Genomic DNA, 14,223 nt, shown 5'->3' on the forward strand with positions numbered 1-14,223 from the left:
ATCCATGATAATAAAATAAAACTAGCACCGGTTCTGATAATGCAACAATTAAGAAGTGCATAAGACAAATTGAATGTTTTTGTTTACCTTGATGATGAGTGTGAACCTTTGATACAAGTCTCTGCTGATAGGCTGCAGAACACGCAGCTCTGCAGTGGTTCTGTTGAGGGAGAAATATTGTGGATATGTGACTGGATGACCTGCAATAAAGAACAAGAGCATTCAGAGATTTGGATTCAGCGTTCTTTATGATACCATCAAGAACACCAGAATGAAAATTCAGAGGTTAACTCATGGCATACTGACTGAGCCAAAGGACACAAAATATTTGAAAGCTATAAAAAAACATGTGAAGAACCTACCAACCAGGATGTAGTAAAGAATACCAGGCCTGTCTGATGGGGGCTGAATGTTTCTGTCCATGTCCACAGCTCGGATTGGAGGAGTCACATTCAGTGGGTTCAGTTTGCTCTGCAGCAAAGAGTAGGGGAGTCAGTCAACAACACAGCAAGACAATCATAAGCAAATCGATTTATTTCCTGTTCACTGCATAGTCGTAGCATGTAGTTGCACAGATATTGTCTCCTGAAATAACTCTGAGCGCATCATCATGCAGAAACAGTAATTGTACTGTCTTATGAAATGGTAACAGATATCATCTTCACTGAAATAACGTGTGTGCAATATAGTCACATTTTGCCTGCTGTATAATCTGTTGTATATTTCATGAAACTCTTGTAGATAAGCTGCCCTGGACTCCTCCTGGTCCATTACCGTTTTCTGCTTTTTTAAGAGGATGAGAGGAGCCTCTGTGAGACTTTATTCCTCTAAGTAATGTATGTCCCTCAGTCTTTTCTCCCCATTGTGCTGTGCTGTGCTCAGACTGCATTTCCTCCGTTGGTCAGGTTAATGCTAGTAATTCCACACCTCCTTTTTTATGAAAAGTGTCTCCCCATTGTGTTTTAGCTGTTTAAAAAAGGTTGTAAGCACTGAAAAAGGGAGAATATTTCTGAATTTTAATTCCAGAAGCAAATTTCTGATGTAGGCCAGTGCTATAGCTAAACTATAGCACCCTGGCCAATTATTAGGGTATTTAATTAATAACCCAGTTCTACTAAATCTGTTTCTCATGAGCTTCCTTCTAAATATGCCTGATGGAATTTCACATCAAGAATAATCTGTTTGTTGTGCTGTAGGCTACTTTTCCTGCTCATGCATACCCAGACATCATCAGTACTAATTACCCAGCTCTACTGCTACACTTTTGGACCAACATATGGCTAAGTGGAAATATGTTTAGCACATCACATTTATGAATACCTCTCCTCATGAGTAAGACCCCCATATGGCTCGTACAGTATGTGTGAGTAAGCTGTGCTAAACTTCCTTAGCGTAGACAGGCACATGGCTAACAGCTCTCTGGCAGGAAGAATCCCTCCCTGAGGGGGTATATTTATATCCCTCAGCTCGGGAGTAATCCTTACACCCCTCCCTAACCAGCCCTCTCGCTTTTACAATGTCTGGAGGTGTGCTAAATCAAATCCCCCTAGCTCTGCACAATGATGATTAGCTATAATACCCTCCTCCAGCAGTCATTATGCAGGGAACTCCAGAGCCCATATTATATCCCCCAAGGGCAAGAAATAAATACAGATCAACTTAATAGTGTCTGTCTAGTCATTGTGATTAATTACAATACACTCATCAATTATGAGAAGACAAATCTCCCCATGGACAGATGTGTTAGCATAATGGTTACATTGCAGAATGAGAAAAAAAAAATCAGACAGAAGAATAAAACCAACTGAAAATGGCAAATATAATGTAAACCTACAGTGTTTAGAGTGGGGAAAAGCAGTAAGGCAGAGAGAAAGGACAACATTTTCTAACAATAAACAAAAAGCTTTGGTTTGTATAGCCGGTGCTCCCAGGTCCGGCGTACTTAGCAATCTGCAAACCTTTTATCATAAATATACATTACATGGTTAAACTCTAAATGGAAAGTTTGGACAAACAGCCTTGACTCATGGCTGCTCCTGCATACACATATGGTACATGCACATATGAACTGCTTAAGCCTCAATCTATTACCTTTGATGTTATTGACCAGTTTATAGATCCCAGGTATTACTACAGGCTTTTGTGTTGTCTAATCTCTTCCTGTGTCTCCACTGAATTTAATTCAATTTAGTCTGATACTCACATTCGAAACATGACAACCCAGGACACTTAACCTACATTTGATGCAGTCTTTTCCCGATATTGGTTCAGAACAGTATTTTCACTCTATTGTATAATTTCATCACACTTCAGTTGGTTGTGCTTATGAAACTGTAAGTCTTTTTGCCAATCTAGAACAAAACATCCTGGTATTTATTTGAAAAGCATTCCACTTATTGGAAAAACACTAAGCCATTACAGTAATTCTTTCACATTAACCCCATATACCTGATAGAGCGAGTGGGAAGTTTGACAGTAATTAAACTGGCAGGTCTGCAACATACAAGACTTTCAGCTTGTCAAAAGCTCAAACACAGAGAAGAACATTCACACCTTTCGGCAAGTTGCAGTTTCTAATTCACACCTCAAAGACATCAGTGGGTCTTTGGACTGCGGGAACACCCATGGTTGGCAATGCAGAAAATACACTCAACACTCAACCCAGAAAGGAGTGAAGCTGAGATTCAAACTCTCCTGCTCTGAGGACGCCACAATGCCAACCCCATTCAATTCCTGTAAGTCAAATCCAGACTACTGCAATCCAATTCAAGTTAATACAGTTCAATCCCAGTCGAGCCTGGACTGATGAGGACTGTGTTATATGGCTGAAACCTCCAGAATTAACCATTAAGTAGAAGTAGACCTTGAGTTGAGATAGTTTCGCCAGATGTTTCTAAAATCAAGAACAAACACTCAAGCTCAACTTGAATAATGGAAAAGTACGAAATGGACTTTCAGCTAAGGTTCTTTCATTAACTATTCAAGTCCAATTCAATAACTCAGCACAATACAACAGTTCATTTTCATGATCTTTCTGTGCATAGAAATACAACATACATATATTTCTTAAAACATAGATAAAGTCTTTATCAATATACATGTAATATCTATTCATGCACCATTTATTCTCTGCACTTCAGACTCTTCATCTCAGCTGCCACACCATCTCCTTCGGTATTTTTCTTGCTTTTATGAAGTCCAGTGGTGTTTAGCTGTCATCCAAGGTTAACTCAGCCTTCAGCTCTAATTGCTGGTCCAACAGACCAGAAAATGCCTCTGGAATTGCCATGCTGAGACAAAACAGCAAAGCCTAGTCTGCCTCTAAGCATGGAGGCAAAAAACAAAGTGTAAAAGGATAATTAGGCTGTTTTACAGGTGTGGCATAGTTTAACATTTAACAGGGATGTAAACATGCGGCACAACTGTAAGACAAATCTGAAGTGTGTGTGGCACAGTGTACAAACAGGATGACAGGACACCCAACCTGCGTGCAAGAGAATACAAATATGCACATACTATCAACAGGAGGAATTCTGTTAAAATAACCTTGTGGAACAGCAGTGAGTTCACACTTGCCTGTCTGCCTTGTTCTTACCGGTTCAGTGAATTCAGGGATAGCAGCACGGTAGGTGAGGGGGTTGCAGTCACGGGTGTTATTCACCAGAACACAAGGCAGGAACATGGGGCCCAGGTCGTCTCCGTCCAAAACGTCCACAGTCAGAGTCGTGGTAGCCGTTCGCCTGTTGGGAGGGTATGGAGCGCGGTCCTGGAAGATGAACAAATGTTTTCAGTATCCATCTTCAAACTCCAAGATGGGTTTGTTGCTTCATGCACTGTGGCTACACACAGCTTGAGCTTAAAATCAACATAACATGTTACAACCATGACAGTTTTCTGCACTTGTTCTTCAGCATAAATAACAGCTGTGGCCATTATCAAAGCTCATTAAGCACATTAAATCAGTTTTAATTCTTCATTTGTTTGGCTGAGGATGGAATAGCACTACTTATCTACATTCCACTTTACTTCTACTACATAAACCTTTACTTCTTCAGAAAAATTTTCTTTGCAAGAAAACATGTCTTTACAGCAGTTATCCTAAAAGATTCCCCCCTTGTGGTATAGTTGCTTCCCAGAGTGGTACCCTGAGAGAAGAGCAGGAAAGCACTTCAAAGATTTGCGTTGTCAGTGTAATTGAACTCTTGACACACACGGTGCAGAGTTCCAGTAAATACCACGTCTTCTTTCTTTCACTACTCTGACGTCCTCTTGCAGGAGAAAATGAAATCTCCCTGGAGGTCCTCTTGCCAGGCTAAAGGGTTGAGTCTTTTGCTCCCTCATGCAGGAAATGGAGATAATAGGAGACAGACTGAGTGCCAAATGATTATCTGTCTCTATGTGTACTTCATCTGCTTCATTTTTTACCATAGAGTGCAATGACCACTGCTTGTTAGGGTAAACGATAACATCAGCAATAATTATAATGATAGGAATCACAATAACCGTTGCTTTTTTTTTTGGGAGGTTCTCCATACCGAGACTGTCAACTTTCAAAAAAATACAATAAGGCTTTGTTACATTCAACACTGTCCATAAAGGAATGAGAAGCTCTTTGATCTCAGCCAGAGTGTTTCTTTAACTGAAGCCAAATTCTATGCCAGTGGCTTTGTGGTTTCCTTTGGTCAACACACATTTGCTGTCCACTGGCTAAGTGTAAGGACCCGAGAACCAACATAAAAATGCCTTCATTATAATTCATATTCTCACCATTAGGAATACGTGTTTAACAATATTTTCTCTGCCACAATGCCCTGTGAGAGTGTGAAGAAAAATGCCCTCCCTTATGCAAAATCCATAATTAAAACAACACTGATATGCAAAGCTGCTCTGGTACACAGAGTGGTGTATATATAGAGAGGTTTTAGTCCTTTCAGCCTATTATTACTGATTGTGAGCAATCTCTGAATCATTATTAGTTAAATGAGAGTTAAACAACTTGTTCATGCCATGTCCTTATTCTGACTGTCAAAGTTATTAAGCCCTCTTGTGACCGGTAAGAATCAATGTGAAAAGAATGGTTTCCTGAGAGGTGATCACATTTTTAAAAAATGAATACACAGCACACTTAAAATGGCACTCAGGAATAGAAATTATGCAAACTGTAACTGAAAAGAAACTAAACTGAAAGATGTGAAATATGTTGAAGACAAGAAAAAAAGGTCCCTGAGTGTTCAAATTCTACATTCCAAATAAATTTTTGCAAATATAACTAACACCAAATACAAAGCATGCCTTTAGTTATGTTTTTAATTGCACTGAGAGGTTAAATTTGGTGGTGAGGCAGGGATCCTCAAACAATATGTACAAATCAGGTCTTATTTATAATCTGGTGATTTTGAGCCCTTACTGGTCTTAACACTTGCAATCAAAGGGTGATTGTGCTTGAGCGGATTAGCTCACTTACATTGGCTTGGACCAGGACCAAGTAGCGAGTCCTCTCCTCATAGTTTAGCCTCTCCGCCAGAATTATGTGTCCTGAAAGGGTATTTGCGACACTCACTGTTCTGTTAGATTCCTGAAAGAGAAAGTTGATGAGACAGAAAAAAACGGTGAGGTGAGCACTAAGTCAAGACTGCTGAAGAAATTTACAACAGTGCAGAGGGTGTTCTGTATACCGGGTCATTGGGGTTGTAAAGGATGCTGTATTCTATATGTCCATTGGGCCCATCGTCAATGTCCGTAGCACCGTTGTTTCCTGAGAAGCCAGTAAAAATGGTCGTTCCAACTGGTGTGAGCTAGAGAAGAATATGAGAGTTAGAAAAAAATAAAAGTCACAAGCTCCCTGCAAGTACAACATCAACTTACTGCAGTGAGCTCATGCATACAGCTGTTACTGCTGCCACTCCACCCCATTAGTATACAAAAGAAAAAAAAATATCAGAAAGAGGAAATGTTGTAGTCAGCAGCAGTCTGAAGGCTTACACACACTGCTGACAGAATAACAAAAGTAAGTATGAGAACCACTGCTGTTCCCCAGAGCCTCTCAGTCCACAGTACCAGGCAGTGGGCAGGGGAGATGTTGACAGAAATGTAGAATGACTCACTATACTGCTGGGCCAGCTGCATATGGCTATGATAACACACAGTGACATGAACTTTGAACACGCATTGTATGTGAGGTGTGAACAACAGAGACTAAAGTTGTGGTTGTCTAACACTCAGCAGGGAATCATCTCATAATCTCTGAACGTGTGACTGTAAAGTAGTGATGAACTGTCTTGAGTCATTGCAGTTGATGCAGGTTTGTTTTGGAAGAAAAAGATTGTATGTATCCTCACTAGATGTACAACTAAATGCAGAGCAAGCTGCAACAAAATTCCCAAACAGAAAAGGAGGAAAATCAGATTATACAACTTGTTGTGAAATACAAAAATATTTACATTTCTGTTGTTTAAAAAGTGATACATAACAACAATGTAGTTGGCTAGAAACAAAGTACAGCTGCAGGAGGATAGTCAAGTTCTCCGTGAACATTTAAAAATTCTGACTCTTAGTTTGACCCTTCAGGACCATTTTGACAATTAAATTACATCACTGGAATCTGATGCAGAACAACCATGTGTTGGCGGTTTAGACTTAGACTCTACTGGTAGTATCAAAAAATGACTCTTTGGCAGACAGCATTGTATATCACTACATCCTTTATTGTGGATCTGACCCAGTGAGATCAAGATAAATGGGATGAAAACAAAACACAGGTTGAACCAGTATTTACTGGGATTTGGGTAATTTTTCGATAATCAACAACAGGAGTTGTTCCCTTACCTCGTTCACTGCAACATAGTAGCGTGGCTGCTGAAAGCGAGGGGTGTTGTCATTTCTGTCCCTCACAACAATCCGTACCTCGTGGAAAATGACAGTGCCAACCAGCTCGTTGGTGCACTGCACCTGCACCACAATGGTGGTAATATAGTTGGGGGGCTGAGAAAAGGGAAAGAAATGTCATGTTATTTGAGGTTGTTGTCTTTGTTGTTTTTTCACTGGATCGCAACAAGCTATTGCAAGAGTTTTTTGTCTTTAGGGAACAATATCTTGCATTGTCAAAAGAGAAATATGTGTTCTTTGTAAGAGGTGATAAAATAAAACCTCTAACCTTTGCTGGTCTCAAAAACTTCCAGTAAATAAGCTATGAAACCAGCACAGCAAACAAGAATACAAAGCAGACCAAGTAAAATTGTTATGCAATCCTCTTATTAATTATGTTGCCAGTATTGTATTAGAGTAGATAAATCTGAATTTGGATTGGAATATTACATGTAATCAATTATTGAAATGTCTGCTCAAACAAAGAGCTGCGAGCCTTGTGCCATGTTCTGTTATAATGTATATCAGACAGCAGCAGCTTGTGTCGTTGCCATCGCAGGATCTCTAACATCAACTTAATGTAGAAACGAGAATGATTTTGCCCTGTAGTCTAACACTGTCTGGCTAGCTTCTCCCTCCTCGTGTCTGCTTGTCACTTGCAAAGGTAACTTTGAAGAAAAGAACACGAATGTGCATGCAAACATGAATCACTAACAGCTCCTTTAGAAATTTTTAAATATTTAATGAAAAGTATCTATGTAAGTAAGCATGACAAATAGGAACATTAAAAAAAACTTTTTAGGAAATTCATTTGAATATATTTTCAGAGCATATGTAAATAAATAAATAAATCATTTGGATGGCCTCCTACTGGCCTCTGAAATTATAAAAATGAAGACTAATTAGTAAATCTAAACAGATCTTACAAAAATATATGTGAAAGATGCTATGTTGATGCTATGATTAACGTAGAAACAGAAGCTACGTGTGTATACAACACCTGATCATGACTGTGAACTTGCATGAAGTCTGCTCAATGCATTATCTCCAATGCTTAAGTTCTCACAATTCACAGTTCCTCACCATAGATCACCATCCTTAGTCCTGTACTCACATCTCTGTCCAAAACACGTCCGGTGCTGTTGAGGTAGAGCCTCTGTCGTGCTGGTTCCAGTATCACCCAGTAATCATAGTTGTCAAGCAAGGTTAGCGAGATGGTTCTGCCTGGGTCTTGGGCACGGCCATTTATCTGCATGTTTTCCACCAAAACTGTACCTGTGAGGGCAGAGAAGTCTGCATTTAATGTATTTCCCTCTTGTAGAAGGACATTCGCCATTGCTGTTTTACAGCAGAGTAATAGATCAGATTAGTAGTCAAAAGACCTGTGTTGGCTACTGACAAAATGCCGCTGAACAATAACAATGAAAATCAACGGCTGGACTAATGAAGGTTACATTACTTCAAACACTGAAATGAAACGAAAAGAATTAAAAACAAAGGAGCACAATGCCACCATAAAGTATAAGAATTATATGAAGAAGTTTCTACAATATCTAAAACAGTAGCTGTCTGTTTTTTTTCTGGGGAATATACTTTTGCTTCCTCTTGTATAACCTCTAGGTTAAATTTCTGAAAACAAACTCATGATTTTTAAAATTTCTTCTTCACTGACCACTCAATAACAGCCTGAAAAGACTGACTGCTTCAGATCTCTGTAGACTATTCCCCATATTCTGTGAGAAAATCTATTACACCGATAATTATCATCCTTCAGGGCATCAACACTTTCTGGTTTATATTTTGCAGCTTTTAATCAGTGACTGATTAAACTTTGCCACAGCAGCCCCCTGGGACAAGCCTCCCAAAACCTGTTAAATCTGAGGATTGCTTGACTTCTAAGTGGCCAAATTAGTGGATTTATGAAACAACTGGTGGTTCAGTTAGAGAAACATCGGCGGTGCTAAAGAAATTAAAAGTACACCTTTCTGGGAAAGTCTCTCAGTAGTTCTGTAGCCACGTTTCAGTGAAAGTTGCAGGCATGTATAGTACAAAAATGTGAAAAGGAACACCATATTACTAAAACACTATTTATTGTCAAAAGATGATATCAGATCATGTATTGGATCCAGCTGAATATATTGTACAAAACTGCCAGTACAAACTGTAACATCTTTATCCAAACATTACCAATATTATATTTAAATAAATATAGAATTTTGATTTGTTTTAGATTTCTAATAAAATTGCAGTCAATGATACACTCCTCAACTGAATCATGTCAGAATCTGCTTAAAGGACATGAGCAAGCAAAAACACTTGGGTTAGATTGCGATCGTAAGAATCCATTGGTTTTTGCATGACCTTAGCATTCAACGAATTTTGCATGTAATTAATAATATGCTTCAAGGTGAATTTCATTTATAAAGTAGTTCTTTTCCAAAAAGCTAATTTCAAGACAGTAAACTTGACCATTTATAGATGTTGAAATACTGTAGACACTAAAAGCACTTGACATGCCTCTCCAATCTACCAGCTGTAAAAGAAGGTTGTGGTATTTTAATGAGTTTTTTAATTACTGCCCATAACATCTTGTATTTTATCCTTTCATGAAGTAGGTTTATCCATTTTGCAGAGTCACTTAGACTCTCAGATACTCAAGAAGGAGCACAGATGGAGGTGTGATGGAGGCTTTTGCCTTATTATAATACCCACTGTTGCATTTTTATGCTGCTATTAATGACTGTGCTCCCTGTTTGCAGACATCAGGGCTTGATGCATTTGGGTGTTGTAATCACAAGGACCTGTAATTATCTGTCTCACTTGGGCAAAACTCCATCTGAAAAATGGATCTTCTAGGAATTTAATTTAAAAGTCAAAAGACCCCCCTGCTGCTGCTTCATTAATCTAAAACACATTTTTTTATATAAATACATCTGCCTCAGTAACTTGAGTGGTGAGCTACATCTTTTTGAAACTCTCAGGTCGTAAATTACACCACTGATAATATTACAAGGGAGGGCACAGAGAGCATCCTTTCTCTGTCAAGTTAATTGAACTTCAGCTTTTCTGCTGTGACAGCCAATACTCCCACAGTTCTGGGCACTTCCTCTCTCAATCTCAGTCACACAGTAAAGTTGCTGTCCTCATCAGGATGCCAGAGTCTGCCAGACCTATACAAACACTTCCTATCCAGAGTTCACGCATGCTTTATAGGTGCTTCATTTCTAAATAAATAAGTCACTCACTCTATCTTTAGTAGCTTGTCACTCACTCAGGGTCATCTCCAGTCAGAGGAGCGTCTGATCTGGACTTCACAGTGGACTAAACCCATAGAGACAACACAGAGGGCTTACTTTTATCCCAAATATCAATAATGTTGGCGTCCGTAGATGATGGCACTAGATAAGTGTGGGGGCCTGTTTCTGACAGGGCTCCAGGTTTTAAAAAAAGTTATTTCCATTAGGGTTTATTGGTATTACCATGGAGCTTGTTTGGAATATTCTTTGAGCTTAATCCATGATCTTAATTCATAATAAATTCAGGCTGCCACCAGGAAGCAAACCAAAAGAAATAATTGAGAATGGGAGAGGAAAAACAACCAGTTACAGCACAACTAAAAATGGCAACAAGACAATTACTGTTGCCAAAAGCCAGAATCAGTCAACAGAACAACCGTTCAACATCATTTGATCTCCACGAAACCAAGTAACACGACATTTATTTTTCCTTCGAAAGAGACTAGATAATTAGCTGAAAAGTACATCCCAGATTCCAAAAAAGTCGTGATGCTGTGTTAAATGTAAATAAAAAAAGAATGCAATTATTTGCAAATGAGCTGTGTTTACCAACAGCAGTTTTAATGTTCGCAAACCCAAGCAATATCATTTACACAATCGTGTTTGACAAAATATTGAACCTCGCCATATTCTTGCTTGAGCGATTGAGACTTTCACACAGAAAGCAAACATAACGTAGCAGATTTTTCTGAGCTTTTGCACTGTAAATAGAGGCATCAAACAATCATGTTGTGCTGAATGGACCTCATGTCAGAGCTAATGACAATGGTGGAACTGTTGATCATTTGATTTCCCTCATCACCCTACATTGTATGACAGAAGACAGAAAAGTTATATGCCTATATGCTCTATATATATATGGCAATTATGTGGTTTGGAATGAGACTGCTTTGTGGTATTGCCATCTAATTCATGCATCTATTTCTACTTTTATATGGATGACAAAGATTTATTTGGGCAATGCCCAACCACAAATGTGCTGTGGCCACAGCTGTGTGTAGCAGACCCATTACAGCTGCTGTTCAATGCCAAAAAAATATGGAGATGCTCATAACAGGCCAAGATAACTAAAACCCTGATCTCTAACTGCTGCGGCCCTGAGTTTGACAGCCAGTTGTCAAATCTCAATTTCTATACTATACTAAATACTGGATTATTGTAATTTCCCTTTCTCTGGAATGGTAAAAATTTCTTTCTAATATTACCCACACAATACACACAATAATTCACTTGTTGCTTACTAATATTAGAGGTGCTGACTCAGATTTTTCAAGAATTGCTATGTTTAAGGATTAAATAAGATCAGCCCAGTGTCTTGATTATGAAGCCAAGACCACTTCTACTAATGACCTTTTATACCTTTATACAGGCATTCTGCTCAAACAAACTTCAAGTAAAATTCATATGCAGGACTGTTAAGAGCCTCATAATGTGAGGACTAATCTACATGTAAAATAAAAGCAGCAATTAAGGTTAACACATAGAAAACAGTGTATAAATTCCGTGTTTATCTTTAATGTCCTCTGCTTTGTCCATCACATTTTAACAAGCTTTTGCGTATGTCACCCTAAACAGACAACAAATAATACATTTTGTGCACATTTGCCACTAAAAATGAAATGTATAAAGAAGTATACAATGATGCTGCTGCTGAATAAAAAAAAAAAGAAAAAAAGGAATACACTTTTCTCCATCAATGTCCCATGCAATCTGGACTGTTGGGCCTCTGCAGCACATCACTGCTGCCTGAGCAATGTTTTTTGACTAAGAGAAAGAGAAGGATGAACTACATCAGAGACATAGAGCTCAACATGTCTGTCTCACAGAAAGTGATCACTGTGAATAACTGTGAGAACACACTAAAACTGTACTAAAACAAACAAACAAAAAACAACAAACGAATTGAGGGTATTTATCGCAAAAGTTTATATTATGCTTAAACACAACATATTCTCTTAGATGTTTAAGTTTACCTTCCACCCTTGATGTGTGATTGCTGAGCCCACATATTGACTCATCTCATTAACACATACAGTACAAAAATGTGCACCAGCTGTCATGAGACTCTCTGTGCAGCACACATTGCCAAAAGTAAAATACAAGCACCACCAAATGAGGAGGGATGTAATATCACTGCCATCTTAGCACTCCAAATGCTTAACGACCTCTAATTACTTTTGATACAATCTGACATGAAAAACATCTGTCTGTTTACGCATTTCTGCCAAAGTTAACTAGAGTCAAAAAGACAAAGAGAAAAAAAAGGCTGCAGCTGTTTCATTCAATGGACAGGATTCCCGAGAAGAGTTCTGATAAACAGATTTGCATCCGTGTCTAAGGATTGAGTGTTTTTTAAAATTTCCTTCTGAGGTGAGGCCTTAGTCATAGATGTGCATGTGATGAGCTTATAGGGGGCCCTGAGCATAATTTTGTAAATGCAGGGCATAAAATGAACACTCAGCCGAGGTGAGACTATTAACTTTTTCTCATCACTTTGCGAGTCAGATAATTTGCCACAGTGGATAGTCCAAAAATAGCCCAATACATTTCCTGACAGGAAACTGATGCATTAAATCACTATGATACAATAGCCTAGTGAAGTCAAATTGCTGCGACTCTCTCTTGAATGTATGTGGGTGGCCAAGAAAGGTCTAAAACCAATTCACTTAAAAATAAAAAGAATGACCCATATATACTTACCACGGAAAAGGTTGCACAAGTTTTTGCACACACACACACATCACAGCCAGATCAACTTAAGTTTTGTACAGTGGGGTTATACAATGACCAGGATGCTACCCTGACACGAACTACTTAAGATGCTCTCTGGAGTGAGCGGTGTTTGTCTGAGAGTTGCATAGCAATCATTGTGACAACAGATAAAACATCGGTCCAAAGGTGTAAAATCTTGCATCAAAAACAGTGTGCATGGGTTGGTGACTGAAAAGCCTTTATACTCTTTATACTTACTCAAACCAGCTTTCCTATGTCCTATTTCATGTCTGGAAGCAACACACGCCCACTTTTGCAGCCTGTAGGCCACTACTTTTAATGCAGGTTTTCACTAGGGGAGTGAACACCAACATGTTCGCAACATGCTCACAGTGACAGTGCTTAACTGATAATATAAAGTAAGTATAATGTTTAACGCGCTAACATACCAACATTTGCGAATTAGCCCTAAACACAGGATAGCTGGGTCTGGGTATGTTGACATGTAAGTCAATAAGTATATCAATAGTTTTGCTGGTATTTTGTCATGACAAACAGTATCGGACAAAATGAAACTGTGATGATGAAAAGTCAGGGGATTACAGTTAATCCAGAAGGTCACGTGGACTTGTATGCCACATGTCATAGCAGTAAATCTAACAGACACCACAACTGCAAACTTCATGGTGCTGCTAGAGGATACGTGATTAAACTACATCATCCAAACACCATGAATCTCCATCCAGAATTTTACAGCAATCAGCCTAATAGTTGTTGAGATATTTCAGTCTGTAACAAAGTGGTGAACTGGCCAATGAATAGACGAACAACGTCATTCATATGGCCAAGTTATTAACATGGCTATACATGGATTTACAAAAATTATATATGGTACAAACAGCACAATAATCAAAATGCAGTCTTACAGCCATCTGTGTGCATATATGCAAGAACGTACTGTATAGAAGAAACTGTGATATATCAAATAAAGAATTCTGGTATATTCTGCCACATTTATTGAGTTGTTCTGATGTATTGATGAGATCAGGCTCACTCCGTGTTCCAAAGGTACAAATCAGTGTTGGTCGGTGCTAAACTACCAACAAATACCTCAATTTATTCTGAGGCTAGCCAGATGACCCCAGAGCAGAGCTCAGTGCGCTCATCTCAATGATATGACAGAGATGTGATGCGACCTCACCATTCAGGGCTTTTGTAAGACTGGAGAAAAACCTTACAATCAGCTCCAGCTTGTATCAACAGCAAATGCAGGAAGGCCAAGCAAAAAAAAAAAAAAAAAAACCCTTCACAAAACAATTTTCTCTTTGCATGTTCTCTAGTTGTAACATTT

General features: G+C 38.7%; 1 protein-coding gene across 9 annotated transcripts in view; it reads right to left on the bottom strand.

Annotated features, from left to right (window-relative positions):
• Positions 1–14,223, bottom strand: part of LOC124065958 (protocadherin-15-like) — a 181,045-nt gene that overhangs the window by 87,870 nt on the left and 78,952 nt on the right. For all 9 annotated transcript variants that reach the window (XM_046401952.1, XM_046401951.1, XM_046401945.1 and 6 more), the window contains 7 exons: positions 7,979–8,139; positions 6,826–6,981; positions 5,676–5,795; positions 5,465–5,575; positions 3,596–3,766; positions 363–471; positions 88–200 (listed from right to left, as the gene is read on the bottom strand). In XM_046401952.1, the coding sequence (XP_046257908.1) occupies positions 88–200; positions 363–471; positions 3,596–3,766; positions 5,465–5,575; positions 5,676–5,795; positions 6,826–6,981; positions 7,979–8,139 (941 nt within the window). The remainder of the gene's footprint in view (positions 1–87; positions 201–362; positions 472–3,595; positions 3,767–5,464; positions 5,576–5,675; positions 5,796–6,825; positions 6,982–7,978; positions 8,140–14,223) is intronic.

Source organism: Scatophagus argus, chromosome 10, assembly GCF_020382885.2.
Source record: "Scatophagus argus isolate fScaArg1 chromosome 10, fScaArg1.pri, whole genome shotgun sequence".
Taxonomy (NCBI): Eukaryota; Metazoa; Chordata; class Actinopteri; family Scatophagidae; genus Scatophagus; species Scatophagus argus.